Consider the following 17,772-nt stretch of genomic DNA (forward strand, 5'->3'; position numbering starts at 1 on the left):
CAAAACCAATAAAGGGAAACCCAATGTAAATATTACTGTGCCTTTTTTATTTACACAAAGTCAGAGATGTGTTTTCCAGAAAACAGTGATATGTCTCTTTGATGATTTGCAACATTGCGAGGTAAAAAGGTATTCGCCTTTTTTGGTGAAGTCGCTCTCTCTGCTTTCATATCTACGACATGTTTCACTTACTGTGACTGTAATATGTGGTTGTCGTATCGAGCTACCTTAAGTATCTAGCTACGTACCTTAACTATAAACCAAAAACATCTAAGGAAAGAGCAGAAATAACTCTGTAAAAAGACCTGTAAACAACATGGGCTCAGGCTACATATTATATCACACTGGGTATCATAGCTGGAGAGCACATATCAGCAGACAGGAGAAAACCCTATTCCAGTCAGCCGTCTGTGCCATTACCACACCCCTAGCTCACCATATTAAAAGGAAAACCTAAATAAGCCCACAGAAAACACACTGTATGTCAGTGCCGAACCTCACTCAGCAGATTGCATTGGATCCTCCTATGAAAACTGTTTTACTACACCCAGTATTTCTCCTCGAGAGGCCTTCTCTTTGTGAAACAGGTCCAACTAAAGCAATCATATTTTGGTTATGACAATGGGGTACATTGATACGTCTTATAGTCACTGTAAAGAGTTTACTTTGGATTACGGTGTGTCTACCATAACATCTCTGTCATCCCCATTACATATGGTCTATTACTCCTCCTATAACTTTGTCACCCCCATAACGTTTGTCTTAGTGTCTCTACCATTACCGTCTCTCTGTGTCACCCCCATAACACCTATCTCAGTCCCTCTCATTACGTGTCTCCCATTAGTGTATCCTGCGTAAGGTCTCTCTCTGTGTCTCCTGTGTAACATCCCTCTCAGTGTCACCCCCATAACATCTCAGTGTCTCCTGTGTCTCTACTTATTCCACAGTTGTCAGTCTCCTCCGTCCATATCATCTTGCTCGGTATCACCCCTAAAAAACATCTGTTTATGAGGCCATACTGTAAGCCCCTTTATGTCTATTCTTGTAGGAGATTCCCTCCAGACAGTCTACCACAGTAAGAGGTAGGTAATCAGTGTGTGTCGGCACACGCCCTCGCCCCATCATTCCCCTCCGTTGTATTTTTCTCCTAATCGCTGTAAACACCCTGCGACAGGGTGACCAAACCGCAGATGTGCTGAGCAGACTGGAAGTTGTTTGATCATCACACACCAAAGCAGAACATGCTAGCTACCTGACAATCACGCTGACCTCACCTTGCCTTAGTGTGTGTGTGTTCTGAAAGGTGAACAGAGACAAACATCTGATCTGACGTGCAGAGAGAGAGGAAGAAGGTGGGGGCAGAGTCTCCACTCCAACAGAAGACAGACAAGATGAATCAGCACAGCTTCTTTCTCTTAAGATGAATGTCCCTCTGGTCTTGTGAACCTCCAGGCAGACCTAGCTCCTGAGTGTCTATGGTCAGCTCTCCCCATCCCCAATCCTGTAACCTTAACCATTGGGGGATAAAAAGTCAATCTGATCCTGGATCAGGTCCTGTGGTTCATCTGAAGGTCAGGTGTGTGTGTGTGTGTGTGTGTGTGTGTGTGTGTGTGTGTGTGTGTGTGTGTGTGTGTGTGTGTGTGTGTGTGTGTGTGTGTGTGTGTGTGTGACCTCAGTCAAGAGGGTTAGGGACGGATTCTGCTCCCATGGAGGTCATAAACTAAACTACACTTTTGATCAGGCAATATTTGGGGTTTCTGAAAAGCTTATGGGAAAATACAGAAGTTACACAAATGTGAGCCACAAGTCATGAGAAAAGATGAACAAAACATAAATAATGGCATTTTACAGAATCAGTACCGGTCGGGATAATTTAAAAGAATGTATGTACATTTCATTTTATCTATTAATTTCTCCAAAATACTTTTCTTGAGGAAAGCTACCAATGCCAAAACCTTGATGTGAAAAAAGTACCTCTCTATGTTCAAAAAATATTAAATTGTGGAAAAACAGGAGTGACTGTTCTACTACATTGATTATATGCACTGGTCTGCTGTTGTTTCAGAGAAAACAAGGCAAGCTTACCACAGGGAACAACAAAACATGACACTATGATCTCACTCCTGTCAGTGCAGCCCACAGCCTAGTCAGTGCTGCCCACAGCCTAGTCATCACTATGTATCAATACAGTCAGCCTTTATGCAACGGACTACACCTCCATGTCTGTTTCTTTCCATTACCTGTAGACAGCAACACAATTCAGTCAACACCCCTGACTATTATTTACTCAGAATCCCAGACAGAATAAATCTTTAAACATAGTCCAAAATGGAAGGAGGTGGGTAGCCATGGTGACTGGATTGCGCTGTCCCACAGGCTGTCTCCTTAGTTCTCTGGTTTTTGGGTGTGGTCTGTTTTGGACGTTATCCTCACATTTAGAAGAGTTTGTATAAGGGGTTACATATTCTCTGATCTAGAGAAGAAATACAGAGAGAGAGAGTGAGAGAGAGAGAAAAACAGAGAAACAGAGAGAGAGAGAGAGAAACACAGATTAAGACAGAGAAAATCCCAAATGCAAAAATGTAGAAGCTCCAGCTTTACAGCTGACCATAAGTAGAAGTCTCACCCATGTAGTCATATTTTCTTAGGTTGTGGGGTTTCTACTAGACCATGATACAGAATCTCACCAGCAGAAGAGGGTCAATTTACAGGGTGTTGTGTGTTTTTTAAAGCATTATTGAAATGTATGTGCAGGATTTACTGTGTGAATAAATACATAAAGTTAGTTTTGACATTGCAAATACAGATTGCATAGCCAAAACAAGGGACAAAAGTGGACTTTCATTGCGATGCAAAACATTTGAAACGTATAAGGACATTGTTTGTTTTTTAATACATCCCACAATTCACCCTCCTGGAGTGACGTCTGTGCGTAAAGGCACTACTGCGTGCATCTGCGTGTCAATAGAGCTCGCCAGCTTGTAGTCTTAAAACCCGGAAATTAGTCATTTAGCTACCCCTAAGGTCAAAAGGAAAGAATAGTGTTTAGGAATAAACACAGTAAATGAGGTCTGAGATTAACACAGGTCTAGTAGAGTTTAGCAGTCAGTTAACATGACCTTGGTATGCTTTTTTTAACATAAATTCTTCACAATTCCCAGAAAGTAACGTTAGCTGATGAAGATTATCTCATGGAACAAAACATAAGATCTCCCAAACCTGGGTTTACCACATACCTTATTTTTGGCGTTTTCCAAAAATCCTACAAAAACATCATTCATTTTTCCATAGGCTTTGTCCATGGCGCAGTTTTATTGCCTACAAAAATACGCCATTACCATTTATCACTTTCGCAACGCAATAACGCCCCTCATGCGAAAAGCGTATTCGTAATTTCTGTGTTTATGTTATGAAACCGTGTGCAGGCTCCAAAATGTTGACGGCGGCGACTCGAAGTCGTTTTACGCGGGAGCAAACAAGAATATTATTGCGTGAAGTCCATGCACGGCGATTTTCTATTTATGGTACACCGACAAAACCATTCAGAGTTTCCAATGCTCGGTCAGCCTGGGAGCAAGTAGCAGAGCGAGTTAGCTCCACTACCGTCGGGCTTCAGAAAACAGCCAACCAGTGCAGGAAGCGAATTAATGATCTTAAACGGAGACAAGGAATAAGAATATTTGAAAACAGATTGCCAAAACCAGTCTCTAACCTTACAGACAACAACTCTACTTCCTCAATTAAAATTGAGCATGCAGGTAGAGTACAGTAATGATTACATTTAGGCACATTTGGCCTACCATTTTCTATACTAGGAATTGCAGGCTATAAATAGGAAAATCATGTGTAGATATTTGTTGATTACTTACTATGTTGGCAGCATTTTCCACATTTATAAAGTAGCATTGTGTGCAAGCAAACTACTTTATTTAAATATGTGTTGATTGAGATTGCAACATGCTGGTTGAGTGTACATGGGTGAGCTATGTGATTGGGGGATAAAATGATACATCATGGTTAGATTTTTCTATTCCAGAGCAGCAAATTGGAGAGGGCCTTGATATCAAAGCAGAGACGGCTGGTCCATCCCAGGCTGGAACACCACAACATGTTCTCCAACTTGATCCAACCCAGGCCTCTTCATTCCAAGCCCCTCAGGTCAGCTCACCTCAGATGAACCAATCTCAGGGACTGGGTCAGGGACAGCTCCTCAGAGCTCACATCCCGCTGATAAACTTCCAGCCCCTCATCCACGTCCAGCCCGCTTCCCAGGATTTCACAGTCCTCTGCCAGGTGCACCAGGCGGGCTACGCCATGCTACACAAGGAGATCACGGACACTAAAAACAGTATGGAGGAAATGCTGCATCCTGTGTTGTCTTCCATCAGCCACAGCCTGGAGAGACTTGCTAGTGCTGTTGAAAGGCTGTCAGGTCCTAGGGAGTCACTACTACAGACTGTCACTCCCATCACAATGCCTCTCCAACACAGACTGAATGGACCGTCATACACTGATTCCACAGGAGTACATCCTTTGTGATGTTTGCTGGTTTCTTGCTATGTTGACGACTGTTTACTTCTGTCTTAACAATACAATGTCCTACAATAACAAGTATTTCAAGATTTAAAAAATATATATCATTAACCCAAAAATATTAACTATGGTATGCTATTGACTGTATGATGTATTCATTGTTGCATGTATGTATTAGAATGCTTTCATAAGAGTGGTTAAATGTAGTCTATTATTCAATCAAACCTGCTGTATTCACACAGTAGTGTTTTCCTGTGGTCAAATGCATTCAGACTGGTTTTACTATAGCCTATAAAAACCTACAACTATTTAGCCTATTAGACAGTAGACCCCTCAAATGTAGACTATGTGTTCACTTTTCAGAAGGAGAAGTGTATGTGTGTGGGGAAAAGTTTGTAAATCTGTAGAGAATTACTTATGGTTTTGGAAGGCAATGTGCAGACCATGATTTAATGATGAAATCTTTCAATCTGTTTCTAAATAAATGTTTTGGGGGGAATAAATATGTGAACCACAGTATCATAAAAGTAACCTATCACTAGAAAATCTAACAATATTACGATTTATCTATAGGTCTAATGTCAAGAATTTCAAGAATCTAATCATTCAATATTGTGGTGATTGTTACTATTTTGAAGAGGCGTTTATTTTGGGCACATTTTCCCCAACAAAGGGAGGGCAATATACTGCGCACGACCGGTATCAACTGCGCAAGCGTATTGTATTTTGTGGTCCTGCGAATGGTAGCCCAGATTGTTTTGGAACGCCTAAACTGTGTCCGCTATCCTTAAGGTTTTCCGTAACCATACTAACCGTTGCTGTTTTGTAACTGAACAAACACCCATTTTGTAATTGTGTTTTGAATAAGTTGCAGCCTCGAGATGAGTAGGCTAGTCTATGTAAACATTCAGATCACTATTGTGTCTTTGCGTCATTTTTAGCGTTTGCGCTTCGTTTATGGCTTTCCCTGAGAAAATATGGATTCCGATAACGATAACAGAGATGGGAGGCCAGAGATCGAGATGCTTCATATGGAGAGGCAACGAAAGAAGCGTTTCAATGAGGAAGAGCTCAAAATACTCGTGCGTGAAGTGCAAGCTCGACGACCTGGCCCTGGCTACACCCGTGTTGCGCAGGCCGCATGGGAAGATATCGCAGCAAAGGTGAGCGCTTCTTCGTTTGGATACCTCAGAACCGGGATGCAATGCAAAAAGCGATACAATGACCTGATGCGCAGACAACCCTGTTATATCAAAAAGGGTCCTGACTCAAAGAGGAAGCGATTGACCAGGCAGACAGAAGCAAAACTTCACCATCCAACAGAAGAGGAGGAGCCTTTCCTCTCAGTCAAAACAAAACGTTTTGAATTTGAGTTTGTGGATGGAGAAGGACCCATTGCATTACAAGGTAAAGTTTATGGTTTACATTTTTAAAAACAATCGTTTTTGTTATCTTTGTCATGTGTGTGTGCCTACTACTGATGTCATTTGGTGAAACAGTATGTAAGGAACACTAAATATAGCTTATTTTTCTATATTTTTTTCTTCCCTAGAGTTTCAGAATGAAGTTGGTTCCCAATGCATTGGGGTGGACCTGGACAGTCCCTCGACTAACCACCTGGTTGATGGTCAACAGACTCTGGACGCTGCAGCACCATCTGAGGCCAGCAGAGTCTATCCACCCCAGACACACACGCCTGCCACTTCACCCAGGCCCTCTTTACCTCAAACCAACCTCCAACCCCGGGTGAACGTAGTCAGATTGAACCTTGAAACTGGTACCCAGGTCAGTACACCTCAAGTGACTGGAACCGTCCACATCCCTCAGTCTCAGGGCACCCTTCAACCCCAAACCAATACACACCCAGTCACTGTTCAACCCCAGGCTGATGGTTTGCTTCAAGGTAATGCTGCATTCCACATAAACATACCCCAAGTAGTGCCACTGCCACAGCAGGCTACTCTACCCCAAGCCAACCTATCACAGGCCTATATACCCCAAGCGAACCAATCAAAGGCTACTCTACCCCAAGCAAACCAATCACAGGCCTATATACCCCAAGCAAACCAATCACAGGCCTATATGTCCCAGTCCACTGTGCAGCCTCAGACGAACATACCCCAAGTGAACCAAGCTACGGTCCACATTCCTTTGATAGAGGTCCAACCACACATGCAGGTCCAGCTACCTCCTCAGGACCTGGCAGCACTGGTCCAGGTGCATCGCCAAGGTTACGACATGTTACAGAGGGAGCTGGTCAGTATGAGGAGCAGCATGGAGAGAGTGCTGCAGCCCCTGCTGTTATCCATCAACAACAACCTGGAAAGACTGGTTAACGCTGTTGAACACCTCTCTGGGGTTGAGAACACACCTCAGACCAACAGTGTTGTCCATGGTCATCATGATGCTCCCTCCTGATTGACCTTGTTAGGTTACGTTCACCATCTGAGAGTAGGACAGGATGTGTTCAGGTGGATGCAGAGCTCCTGTTTAAAGACTCTTCATGCTATTTCATATGTCTACTATTTAGGTAGAGACAGACAAAACATTTTTTGGAACTCCTATGAGTCTTGGTACTGAACACGCAGTGGAATAAAGTTCAATTTTATTGTCAGACAATTGTCATTGTATGTTTCTTATGACTGTAAATAGTTTGTACTCCTTTTTCTCAATAATCTTCTTTGGTTCAGTATGCCGAGATGCCTAACACTCTATGGTCCTCCATTTGAGTTCCTAATAAAAGGTATTCACCCAGTAAGAAAACAAATAATGATCATACAACCATGTCATTGCTTGTTTATGCACACAATCCATGACGTCAACCTGAACACAGGGCATTCATTTAGTTTAGGATGGGTTGAACCTTTTTCCTAACCTGCTTGACAATTTCAGTCATGATTCATGATTCAGAAATAGGGGGAGAAAAGAGGAGTATTCGAAAAGAGATAAGGCAACTACCTCCATTCCTTCATCCCAGAGCAAGTGAAGGAAACAGGGTAGACTGCAGAACACATGACATTTAATCTTAGTCTCGGACTGTGATGTGGTGTGTTCCTTGATGGACAGAACACTTGTTGGGTTATTTTTGGCCCAGCAATTGGGGCACTTTGTTGGGTTATTGAGCTATGACCAGATGGGCAGTATTTCTGCTACATCTATTTGAAATATATAATTTAATTACTTCTAAGTATTTTGTATTACACTGGGCTGAACTACACTCTAATGTATTTTGTAACAAAATACTTTTGAAAACCGTAATTTGAAGGTGTGACAGTACCCGGGTGGTTCCTGGTGGAGAGCCAAACGAGATCACCAGGATGGAAAACGAGAGCCTCACTGCGGTTGCGGTCCGCCTGCTCCTTCTGATGGTGGACGGCGCGCTGGAGCGTCATGTGGGCATCGTTCCAAACCTTCTCTGCGCGCCTGAACCACTCATCCACCGCAGGAGCTTCAGTCTGGCTCAGGGTCCACGGAGCTAGGGCTGGCTGATATTCTAGGACACACTGGAAGGGGGTCAGCCCGGTGGAGGAGTGACGCAGGTGAATTCTAGGCGTACTCCGCCCAGGGAAGGAACCGCGCCCACTCCCCCTGCCGGTCCTGGCAGTGACTCCTAAGGAACCTCCCCAGCTCCTGGTTCATCCTCTCCACCTGCCCATTGGACTGAGGCCGTTACCCGGATGTGAGGCTGACCGTGACTCTCAGCTTCTCCATGAAGGCTCTCCATACCCGTGACATGAATTGCTTTATTGCTATAGTCTACTAGACAGGTCAAACGTTATTTGGTGCAACGTCTTTGTCCCTGCTAGACTTTGTCCCTGCTAGACTATGGAGCCCAAGGTAGCTATTCAAGACCAGTTATGCCTGTACACACATAGTGAACTGTACTCTAGTGATTTGTGCTGGAACAGGGTGTCTCATGCTCTGAGAGAAATAAAAACATCTCTGATGTTTCCTTCAATCACTCTCACAAGCTCATTTTATAAAAACATTTAAACAACAACTACAACAGCCAGTGTGCCAACACTTGTTCCACCTGACCTTTCTGTGATGATCAGAGACGGGCAGTATTTCTGTTACACATATTTAAAAGACGTATTTTAATTACTTCTGAGTATACTGTCATTTAAATTACACTGGGTTAAACTACACTCCAATGTATTTTTTATTTTGTATTTTGTCATTGTATTTTGTCATTTTTGCCCATGTCTGGTGATGATACCATGGAAACGTTCACAACATGCAGTTTCATGATCCTGATTGAATCAAGCTAAAGTAACACGCTTTGGCTAAGAAGTTGACCTAAAGCACATGTGCTTGCTCCACACAGAACAGGAATAAGAGAGGGGATCATTTGAGTTCTTTTGAGTTTGTCTTCGCCTGAGGTTGAAGTCACCAAGTGAAGGCTGTCGCCCGTTGAGCACCTGAGGTGGTGAACAGCTGACATCACAGGCGATGTCAGAGGTTTGATAAAGGTCATGACCTTCAACAATATTCTAACTGTGAAAGCTGAATGGCCTGAGGGGGTTAAACAACAACCCTCTCAATGGCATTGACCCCAACTGGGCATCTCTCCAATATAAACTGACCTGACTGCATGGGAGGTTTTTTTATTTTTTTTATCTAGGTCAGGGTTCATTCCATGAACACATCCATCTCGATATTCAGTGGCTTCCTTTTCTTATCTCTTTTCCTGCACTGGTGTGAAAGACCTGGGATAGATGAAATCAAATTCACAGTGAGGAATGCCATTTTGTATTTATCTACAGTGTTCAGCTTCAGATCAGCTCATGAGAAGGGAAGGAGACGAGCAGAGGAAGACGTTTTAGACCATTGAGATACACCCCAGAGTTCTTTTTTTCTAGGCTACTCTCCTCTTTGTGGGGGTCAAAGTTGAACTCTTAGGGTCATGCAAGTGCTGTCTTGTCTGTTTTTATAGGTGGGGAATATGGTTTGATATGAATTAGGAAATGTTCGTCCAATGTGTATCTGATATTTCACTCAACATTATAATGACATCATAATTTCACATTAAAGACGGTTTTAACCAATTGATCCTTCATTGACACGTAATGACACATAAACATGTTAAAATGAAGTGATGACGATGGGTGGACCAGACAAATAATAAAGAAAACTGATGAAGTCTTCAATTGATTTAATAGCAGAGAATAATATCATACAAATGCAGTGTAATTATATTCACTTTAATAGGTGAAATACACCACTGACAGGGTCATCAGTAGGAGTACACTGAATCCTTGTTTACACCTTGCGCTGACATGTGAGTTTCGTGATCTTACCAATTGTATTAAAATGTGTCACTTATCCGTCCAATGTGTCCGCATTGTGCCCAGACTAGCTGGTGCCTCCCTGTATGCTAATTATTTGACAGCTATTCTTACAAAATAATATGACTCCATGCTGCTGAAAAGGCAGCTAGACAACATCCAGGCCACCTACAACAAAGACTACCACTATGCTGTGGGATATGACAGGTGAGAGCACGGATACAAATCCTTCAATATACTCATATCCAACATCCAACCAAATTCCACCAAAATACTTTTTCAAACATACTTTTATATTTTGTGTGTGTGTGTGTCCTACAGCCCAATGAAGATTCTGAATAGGCACAACGAGGTGTGGTACATGGTTGAGGGAGAGCCTGTGTGCCCTACCTCCTCCTAAAAATCCTCCTCCATTACTGCTGAGTGTGGCATAACCACTTTTAGGAGGACCAATGGGAGGTGCATGGTAGACTGAGAACATCTGAGATAATGTGGTTTGGGGGCAACAAAGATGTTAACTAAGATATGTGTCTCTGATCTGGTGGCACTACCATCCAAAATCAATATGCCACATATTACTGTATGTGTATACATATGTCTTAAAATTTGTTCATTCTTATTCAGGGTTCAGTTTGTTAGGGAGGTGCCTTAACTTCTGGGCCACATCCTGACTGATGGCAGCCCATTCTTGCATAATCAATGCTTGGAGTTTGTCAGAATTTGTGGGTTTTGTTTGTCCACCCGCCTCTTGAAGATTGACCACAAGTTCTCAATGGGATTAAGGTATGGGGAGTTTCCTGGCCATGGAGACTCAAAATATCGATGTTTTGTTCCCCGAGCCACTTAGTTATCACTTTTGCCTTATGGCAAGGTGCTCCATCATGCTGGAAAAGGCATTGGAAAAGGCAGATGAATCAACTTTAGGAGACGGTCCTGGCGCTTGCTGGACTTTCTTGGGAACCTTAAGCCTTCTTCACAACAATTGAACCGCTCTCCTTGAAGTTCTTGATGATCCGATAAATGGTTGATTTAGATGCAATCTTACTGGCAGCAGTATCCTTGCCTGTGAAGCCCTTTTTGTGCAAAGCAACGTTGACGGCACGTGTTTACTTGCAGGTAACCATGGTTGACAGAGGAAGAACAATGATTCCAAGCACCACCCTCCTTTGGAAGCTTCCAGTCTGTTATTCGAACTCAATCAACATGACAGAGTGATCTCCAGCCTTGTCCTCGTCAACGCTCACGCCTGTGTTAACGAGAGAATCACTGACATGATGTCAGCTGGTCCTTTTGTGGCAGGGCTGAAATGCAGTGGAAATGTTTTTTGGGGATTCAGTTCATTTGCATGGCAAAGAGGGACTTTGCAATTAATTGCAATTCACTCTTCATAACATTCTGGAGTATATGTAAATTGCCATCATACAAACTGAGTTAGCAGGCTTTGTGAAAATGAATATTTGTGTCATGCTCAAAACTTTTGGCCACGACTGTACAGTTGAAGTCGGAAGTTACATACACTTAGGTCGGAGTCATTAAAACTCGTTTTTCAACCACTACACAAATTTCTTGTTAACAAACTATAGTTTTGGTAAGTCGGTTAGGACATCTACTTCATGCATGACACAAGTCATTTTTCCAACAATTGTTTACAGACAGATTATTTCACTTATAATTCACTGTATCACAATTCCAGTGGGTCAGAAGTTTACATACACTAAGTTGACTGTGCCTTTAAACATCTTGGAAAATTCCAGAAAATTATGTCATGGCTTTAGAAGCTTCTGATAGGCTAATTGACATCATTTGAGTCAATTGGAGGTATACATGTGGATGTATTTCAAGGCCATACCTTCAAACTCAGTGCCTCTTTGCTTGACATCATGGGAAAATCAAAATAAATCAGCCAAGACCTCAGAAAAAAAAATTGTAGACCTCCACAGGTTTGGATCATCCTTGGGAGCAATTTCCAAACGCCTGAAGGTACCACGTTCATCTGTACAAACAATAGTATGCAAGTTTAAACACCATGGGACCACGAAGCCGTCATACCACTCAGGAAGGAGACGCGTTCTGTCTCCTAGAGATGAACGTACTTTGGTGCGAAAAGTGCAAATCAATCCCAGAACAACAGCAAAGGACCTTGTGAAGATGCTGAAGGAAACAGGTACAAAAGTGTCTATATCCACAGTAAAACGAGTCCTATATCGACATAACCTGAAAGGCCTCTCAGCAAGGAAGAAGCCACTGCTCCAAAAACCGCCATAATAAAGCCAGACTACGGTTTGCAACTGCACATGGGGACAAAGATCGTACTTTTTGGAGAAATGTCCTCTGGTCGGATGAAACAAAAATAGAGCTGTTTGGCCATAATTACCATCGTTATGTTTGGAGGGAAAAGGGGAATGCTTGCAAGCCAAAGAACATCATCCCAACCGTGAAGCACGGGGGTGGCAACATCATGTTGTGGAGGTGCATTGCTGCAGGAAGGACTGGTGCATGTCACAAAATAGATGGCATCATGAGGCAGGAAAATTATATGGATATATTGAAGCAACATTTCAAGACATCAATCAGGAAGTTAAAGCTTGGTCGCAAATGGGTCCTCCAAATGGACAATGACCCCAAGCATACTTCCAAAGTGTTGGCAAAATGGCTTAAGAACAACAAAGTCAAGGTATTGGAGTGGCCATCACAAAGCCCTGATCTCAATCCTATAGAGAATCTGTGGGCAGAACTGAAAATGCGTGTTTGAGCAAGGAGGCCTACAAACCTGACTCAGTTACACCAGCTCTGTCAGAGGAATGGACCAAAATTCATCCAACTTATTGTGGGAAGCTTGTGGAAGGCTACCCGAAAAGTTTGACCCAAATTAAACTATTTAAAGGCAATGCAACCAAGTACTAATTGAGTGTATGTAAACTTCTGCCCCACTGGGAATGTGATGAAAGAAATAAAAGCTGAAATAAATCATTCTCTCTACTACTTTTCTGACATTTCACGTTCTTAAAATAAAGTGGTGATCCTAACTGACGTAAGACAGGGAATTTTTACTCTGATTAAATGTCAGGAATTGTGAAAAACTGAGTTCAAATGTATTTGGCTAAGGTGTATGTAAACTTCTGACTTCAACTGTATATGCCAAACAAATCATCTCCAGCTCTTTGGTCAAACTCGAGTTGTGGTTAATACAGTATGATTATAATGAACATAAAATCTTGGGTAATTGTGTCAGATACCATATCAGGACAAAGGGTCCATGTTAGCACCAGTTATAAACAAGGCTTCTTACTCCATTCTTCACTAGTGATTGGTAAAGTCGACCCAGCAGTGCTCAGTGAACAAACTGCATACATCCAAGTGCTATTTACTTCCTCTAAATGTGGCAGCCAGGCTGTTATTGCGAAACAGATTTTCTATTTACCAAAAATAAATATATAACAGTCGGATCTAGTCACAGCCTCTTTCTCATTATCCTATACTCTTTTTCAAAGACACATCAAGACTGATCGTCTCGCATTATCTAACTTGGCACACACATTTATAAACCACCTGGTTTTCTCTTCAGCTGGTTAAATAAGCCCATTGCACATATTTGTTGAGGCCCCCGGGCCATTCTGCAGTGAAGTGGGTGTGTCTCACAAGTTTTGGGAAGGGGTCCAAGATTTCTTTCATAACCCTCAGTTGGTATAAATAGTTTCTCTGCAAGCATTTCCCTCAGGCCAGTGGATGCATCTGAACTGAGCTGATTTAAAAGACACACTCAGCACAATGTAAGTAGAAATGATAGTCTCATTGCTTTGATATGTTTCATTTGACTTGTGATGGTGTTAATTATTAAAGGGAGAATGATTTCTATAGAAATTGAAAGTTGTAGTATCATAATTTGGAAACTGTCTTAAAGTATTACAATATATTGCAATAGTGATTATTAATGTCTGAATAATAGATTTTTCATGTGATGTGGTCACTGACGGTTTAAACTTTTAATGTGATGACACTGACTGTTTGTGTGTACTTCAGGGTTTATTTTTCAGGGTTGGTTGGCTTGCTTCTCATCTTGACTGCTGAAGCCAGAATTGGGTAACGAAGTTATAATACACATCTGTTATTACTTTCCTCACATCGTAACCACACGTTTCAGGAATCACACGCTGTTTGTATAGTGAATGTTTGAATATTTATATTGAATATTGATGTCGTGCAATATTTTCTAACTTTCTCCATGATTGATTTGTTTTCCACTGATCCCTATAGGAACTCATCTGAGTCTAGCTTCTGTACCGAGTCAAGGGAATGTCTGCTGTATGATCTGGTGTGCCAGAATGACGATTATGAGGTGAGTTCATTGTAAAGCACAAATTAATGGCACATAAAACGGAGTCAGGGGTGTTATTTGTGACCACTTTTTTTTTTATTGTTTAGGTTTCTGTCAGGGTTGCAGATAAAATACATTTTAATTTTCATCAGAATATCGTTTATCAACATGATAATAATAATTATCATTTTCCATAAAATGTTAAAAACAGACGAATTGTACCTGCATGCGTAAAACAGGAGCTTCCCCCAATCCCCACCCTGCTACCAAGGTGCCATCCACCTGACAAGTCCCCAAGTCCCCAAGCCCCAGAAACCAGGCTTCCCACCCCTTTCTACTGGACCTAGACACCAAAGTTGCTCCCCCTGCATCCAACATCCGTAACTCAACACACTCTCCAACACAGGACTCTGAGTGAAGGTTTGTGTCTGTGTTACAGGTGCGCCACTATGACTCGGTGAAATGGGTGTCGACAGACGAGGAATGCTACTCCATGGACAAGGCCATGTACACTGCCTTCCAGAGACTCTTCAAATACATCACCGGATCCAACGAGGCTGGTGTGTGTGTGTGTGTGTGTGTGTGTGTGTGTGTGTGTGTGTGTGTGTGTGTGTGTGTGTGTGTCTGTGTGTGTGTGTGTGTGTGTGTGTGTGTGTGTGTGTGTGTGTGTGTGTGTGTGTGTGTGTGTGTGTGTGTGTGTGTATGTGCATGCGTGTAAGCGTGTGTGCGTGCGTGCGTGCATGTGTTTGTGCGTATTGATCTATTTGTGTGTGTGTGGATGCACATTTTTCCTATAGGCGTCAACATTGACATGACAACTCCGGTGACTGTCAAAATCGAGGAGAAGAAGAGGTTGTGGCAGTCGTCTGTCTTCACCCTCAACTTCCTCCTGCCGTCTGACTATCAGATGACTCCTCCCCAACCCACTGATGACAGTGTAAGACCCAATCTCAAATAGACCCCTAGACCCTACACCTTATGAGGCTTTTCTAGAGTGCCAGGTGGGTGGGGTTTGCCGTTTTGGGACTATTCTATTGGTGCCATTGTGCAAGAAAAGCTTAATCGAGCGCAGTTACAATATTAAAAAGAACACAAATACCATTTGAACCCATGTCAAGTATGTCATGTTTTTTTCAAGACCGCTGGTTAACAATGTGGATGTCTTTGTGATTTCCCCGTGCAGGTGTATTTTACAGAGACGCCAGACATGAAAGTGTACGTGAGGAGCTACGGTGGATGGATGATGTCTTTGACATCCAGTGTAAACTCTATGCTGCTGAAAAGGCAGCTAGACAAAGTCCAGGCCACCTACAACAAAGACTACCACTATGCTGTGGGATATGACAGGTGAGAGCACGGATACAAATCCTTCAATATACTCATATCCAGCATCCAACCCAATTCCACCAAAATACTTTTTCAAACATACTTTAATATTTTGTGTGTGTGTGTGTCCTACAGCCCAATGAAGATTCTGAATAGGCACAACGAGGTGTGGTACATGGTTGAGGGAGAGCCTGTGTGCCCTACCTCCTCCTAAACATCCTCCTCCACTACTGCTGAGTCTGGCATAACCATTTTGAGGAGGACCAATGGGAGGTGCATGGTAGACTGAGAACATCTGAGATAATGTGGTTTGGGGGCAACAAAGATATTAACTAAGATATGTGTCTCTGATCTGGTGGCACTATAATCCTAAATCAATATGCCACATATTACTGTATGTGTATACATATGTCTTAGAATTTACTCATTCTTAGTCAGGGTTCAGTTTGTTAGGGAGGTGCCTTGCCCACCCCCCCAGCCCCATAATTCGAACTCTGTACATATTGACATGTTCTAACAATGTGGGGTGAATGTAGATGTAGACAGGGATACATTTGTACTAAAGTCTGTTTATGAAAAGTAACTTCCCTTTTGACAAAATACCACATTCAATGTTGAACATGATTTGGATCTTTGTCTGTGTTGAGTTTGTTTCCTTAAATATATGCCAAACAAATCCTCTCCAGCTCTTTGGTAAAACTTGAGTGGTGGTATATACAGTATGATTATAATGAACATAAAATCTTGGGTCATTGCGTCCAGAAACCATATTTGTTACATTGTCTGTCCATGAGAGATTATAATGAACATTACAAATGAAATTTTACATTTGAGTAATTTAGCAGATCCTTGTTATCCAGAGGGACTTACAGTTAGTACATTAACCTTAAGGTACAACAACCACATAGCACAGTCATAGTAAGTCAAACGTTCCTAAACAATGTTTCAAAAGCAGCTATCAGCAAAACCGTGCTTGGAAGAAAAGACAAGTGCAAGAGTCAATGCAAGAAAGCCAAGTATAACGAACGGTAAGGTGTTAGGCTTTGTTGTGTTTTTTTTTCTTCCAGTCACTCCTTTCACAAATACAGTGAAGTCATATTTGAAAGCTATAAAAATCTAATTTGTTTGTTATTATTCAGTGGTGCCCAACACAAGACCACTATACACCACTTGTTTGCCACTCAGGGCATGTTCTAAGAAAACATCTCAAATACAGATCACAAGTAAGTACACTCTTAGAAAAAAGTGTTCCAAAAGGGTTCTTTACTGAGGAATAAGGTTCAACCAAGAACCAATTTGATCAGAAGAACCCTTGTTGGAAGACAATAGTTCTTTATCAGTCAAAGGGTTCTACCTAGAACCTTTAACATCCTAAGAACTGTTTTTGGAAGAAAGGGTTCTTTGATGATTCTTTGGAAGGCAAGAAGGATTCTATATGGAACCATATATAATATTTCCCAGCATGCTCTTTTTCAGGGAGATTTTCCGAATTGTTTGTTTTACTGTAATATCTGTGTTTTTGCATGTACTGTACATTGATCAGTTGATTAATTTTATGCTACACAAAGATAAAGAACATACAGTTTTCTAAACTAATCCAATCAGTTAGTAATTGGATTTATTCCACCCGTTACTGAGATGAGTTTTCCTGTTTAAATGATTGAGGTTGTCTCAATATTCAATCTTCCCTCTGTCGAATCCTTCATAGATGGTTGTAGGACGAACCTTTAGATTATAAAATGGTTATTGGTAGAACCCTTCATAGAGTGTTCTAGGTAAAACCATATACAGGGGGTTCTTTCAAAAACCAAACATAGAGGGTTCTAGATAGAAGGGTTCCCCCTATGGGGACAAACTGAAGAACCCTGTATGGTTCTACTTAACATATTTTTTTCTGAGTGTACACTGCATTACACACTGCAATGGATAGGCATTCCCTATCATGAACTCTGGCCTGCCCTGCTCTTGCAGATGTAAACCGCTTTGTGCTGCCTAACCAATGACTGTGCCGTGTATGGTGGCACCTCAGGAGGCGAGTCAATTTCAACAACAAAAAAGCGATATCTGTGCACGCGGACCAGGCCTACTCATGTCCTGTTCAGTTTGAGAACGAGAGCTGAATATGATATGGATGATCAGAGGTCTTTTTTTTATTTTGCTAAGGCAGCAGCTACTCTTCTTGGGTCCAAAGCTTGCTACTGATATAATTGATTTTAATACAAATTAAATGGACCTGATAATATAAAACAATCTATAACGAGGCTTTAGACCACAATGCTTTATGCTAGAAACAAGCTGTAAAATGCCAGG

The 17,772-nt window shown here is 41.9% G+C and overlaps 2 protein-coding genes across 4 annotated transcripts; both read left to right on the forward strand.

Annotated features, from left to right (window-relative positions):
- Positions 1 to 2,985: 2,985 nt before the first annotated feature.
- LOC120034157 lies at positions 2,986 to 8,527 on the forward strand. 3 transcript variants are annotated; one of them, XR_005474017.1, is made up of 4 exons: positions 2,986 to 3,758; positions 4,037 to 5,940; positions 6,086 to 6,318; positions 7,799 to 8,527. XR_005474017.1 is itself a non-coding variant. In XM_038980616.1 (4 exons), the coding sequence occupies exons 2-4, from the start codon at positions 5,511 to 5,513 to the stop codon at positions 6,949 to 6,951; spliced, it is 1,200 nt and encodes a 399-aa protein (XP_038836544.1). In that variant the 5' UTR covers positions 2,986 to 3,758; positions 4,037 to 5,510; the 3' UTR covers positions 6,952 to 7,152. The 3 variants fall into 3 exon arrangements, 2 of the variants coding, with proteins under 2 accessions (XP_038836544.1, XP_038836537.1); XM_038980616.1 differs by lacking the exon at positions 7,799 to 8,527 and having other exon boundaries at positions 4,037 to 5,696; positions 5,793 to 5,940; positions 6,086 to 7,152; XM_038980609.1 differs by lacking the exon at positions 7,799 to 8,527 and having other exon boundaries at positions 2,987 to 3,758; positions 6,086 to 7,152.
- A 4,937-nt stretch (positions 8,528 to 13,464) lies between these two features.
- On the forward strand, positions 13,465 to 16,230 carry LOC120034170 (heme-binding protein 2-like). Its single transcript, XM_038980634.1, has 7 exons — positions 13,465 to 13,591; positions 13,842 to 13,901; positions 14,076 to 14,157; positions 14,576 to 14,696; positions 14,934 to 15,073; positions 15,320 to 15,483; positions 15,598 to 16,230. Coding segments are annotated over exons 1-7 (648 nt in total). The 5' UTR covers positions 13,465 to 13,589; the 3' UTR covers positions 15,677 to 16,230.
- The last annotated feature ends 1,542 nt before the right edge of the window (positions 16,231 to 17,772 follow it).

The sequence above is a fragment of the Salvelinus namaycush genome, chromosome 3, assembly GCF_016432855.1.
Source record: "Salvelinus namaycush isolate Seneca chromosome 3, SaNama_1.0, whole genome shotgun sequence".
In the NCBI taxonomy this organism is placed as follows: Eukaryota; Metazoa; Chordata; class Actinopteri; order Salmoniformes; family Salmonidae; genus Salvelinus; species Salvelinus namaycush.

Bases quoted from the DNA above. Each gene is read 5' to 3' on its own strand.
- LOC120034157 (XM_038980609.1), top strand. From the start codon at position 5,511: ATGGATTCCGATAACGATAACAGAGATGGGAGGCCAGAGATCGAGATG. The intron at 5,941-6,085 runs GTAAAGTTTATG...TTTCTTCCCTAG, and splicing joins AGGACCCATTGCATTACAAG to AGTTTCAGAATGAAGTTGGT.
- LOC120034170 (XM_038980634.1), top strand. The intron at 14,158-14,575 runs GTGAGTTCATTG...TCTGTGTTACAG, and splicing joins GCCAGAATGACGATTATGAG to GTGCGCCACTATGACTCGGT. The intron at 15,484-15,597 runs GTGAGAGCACGG...TGTGTCCTACAG, and splicing joins TATGCTGTGGGATATGACAG to CCCAATGAAGATTCTGAATA.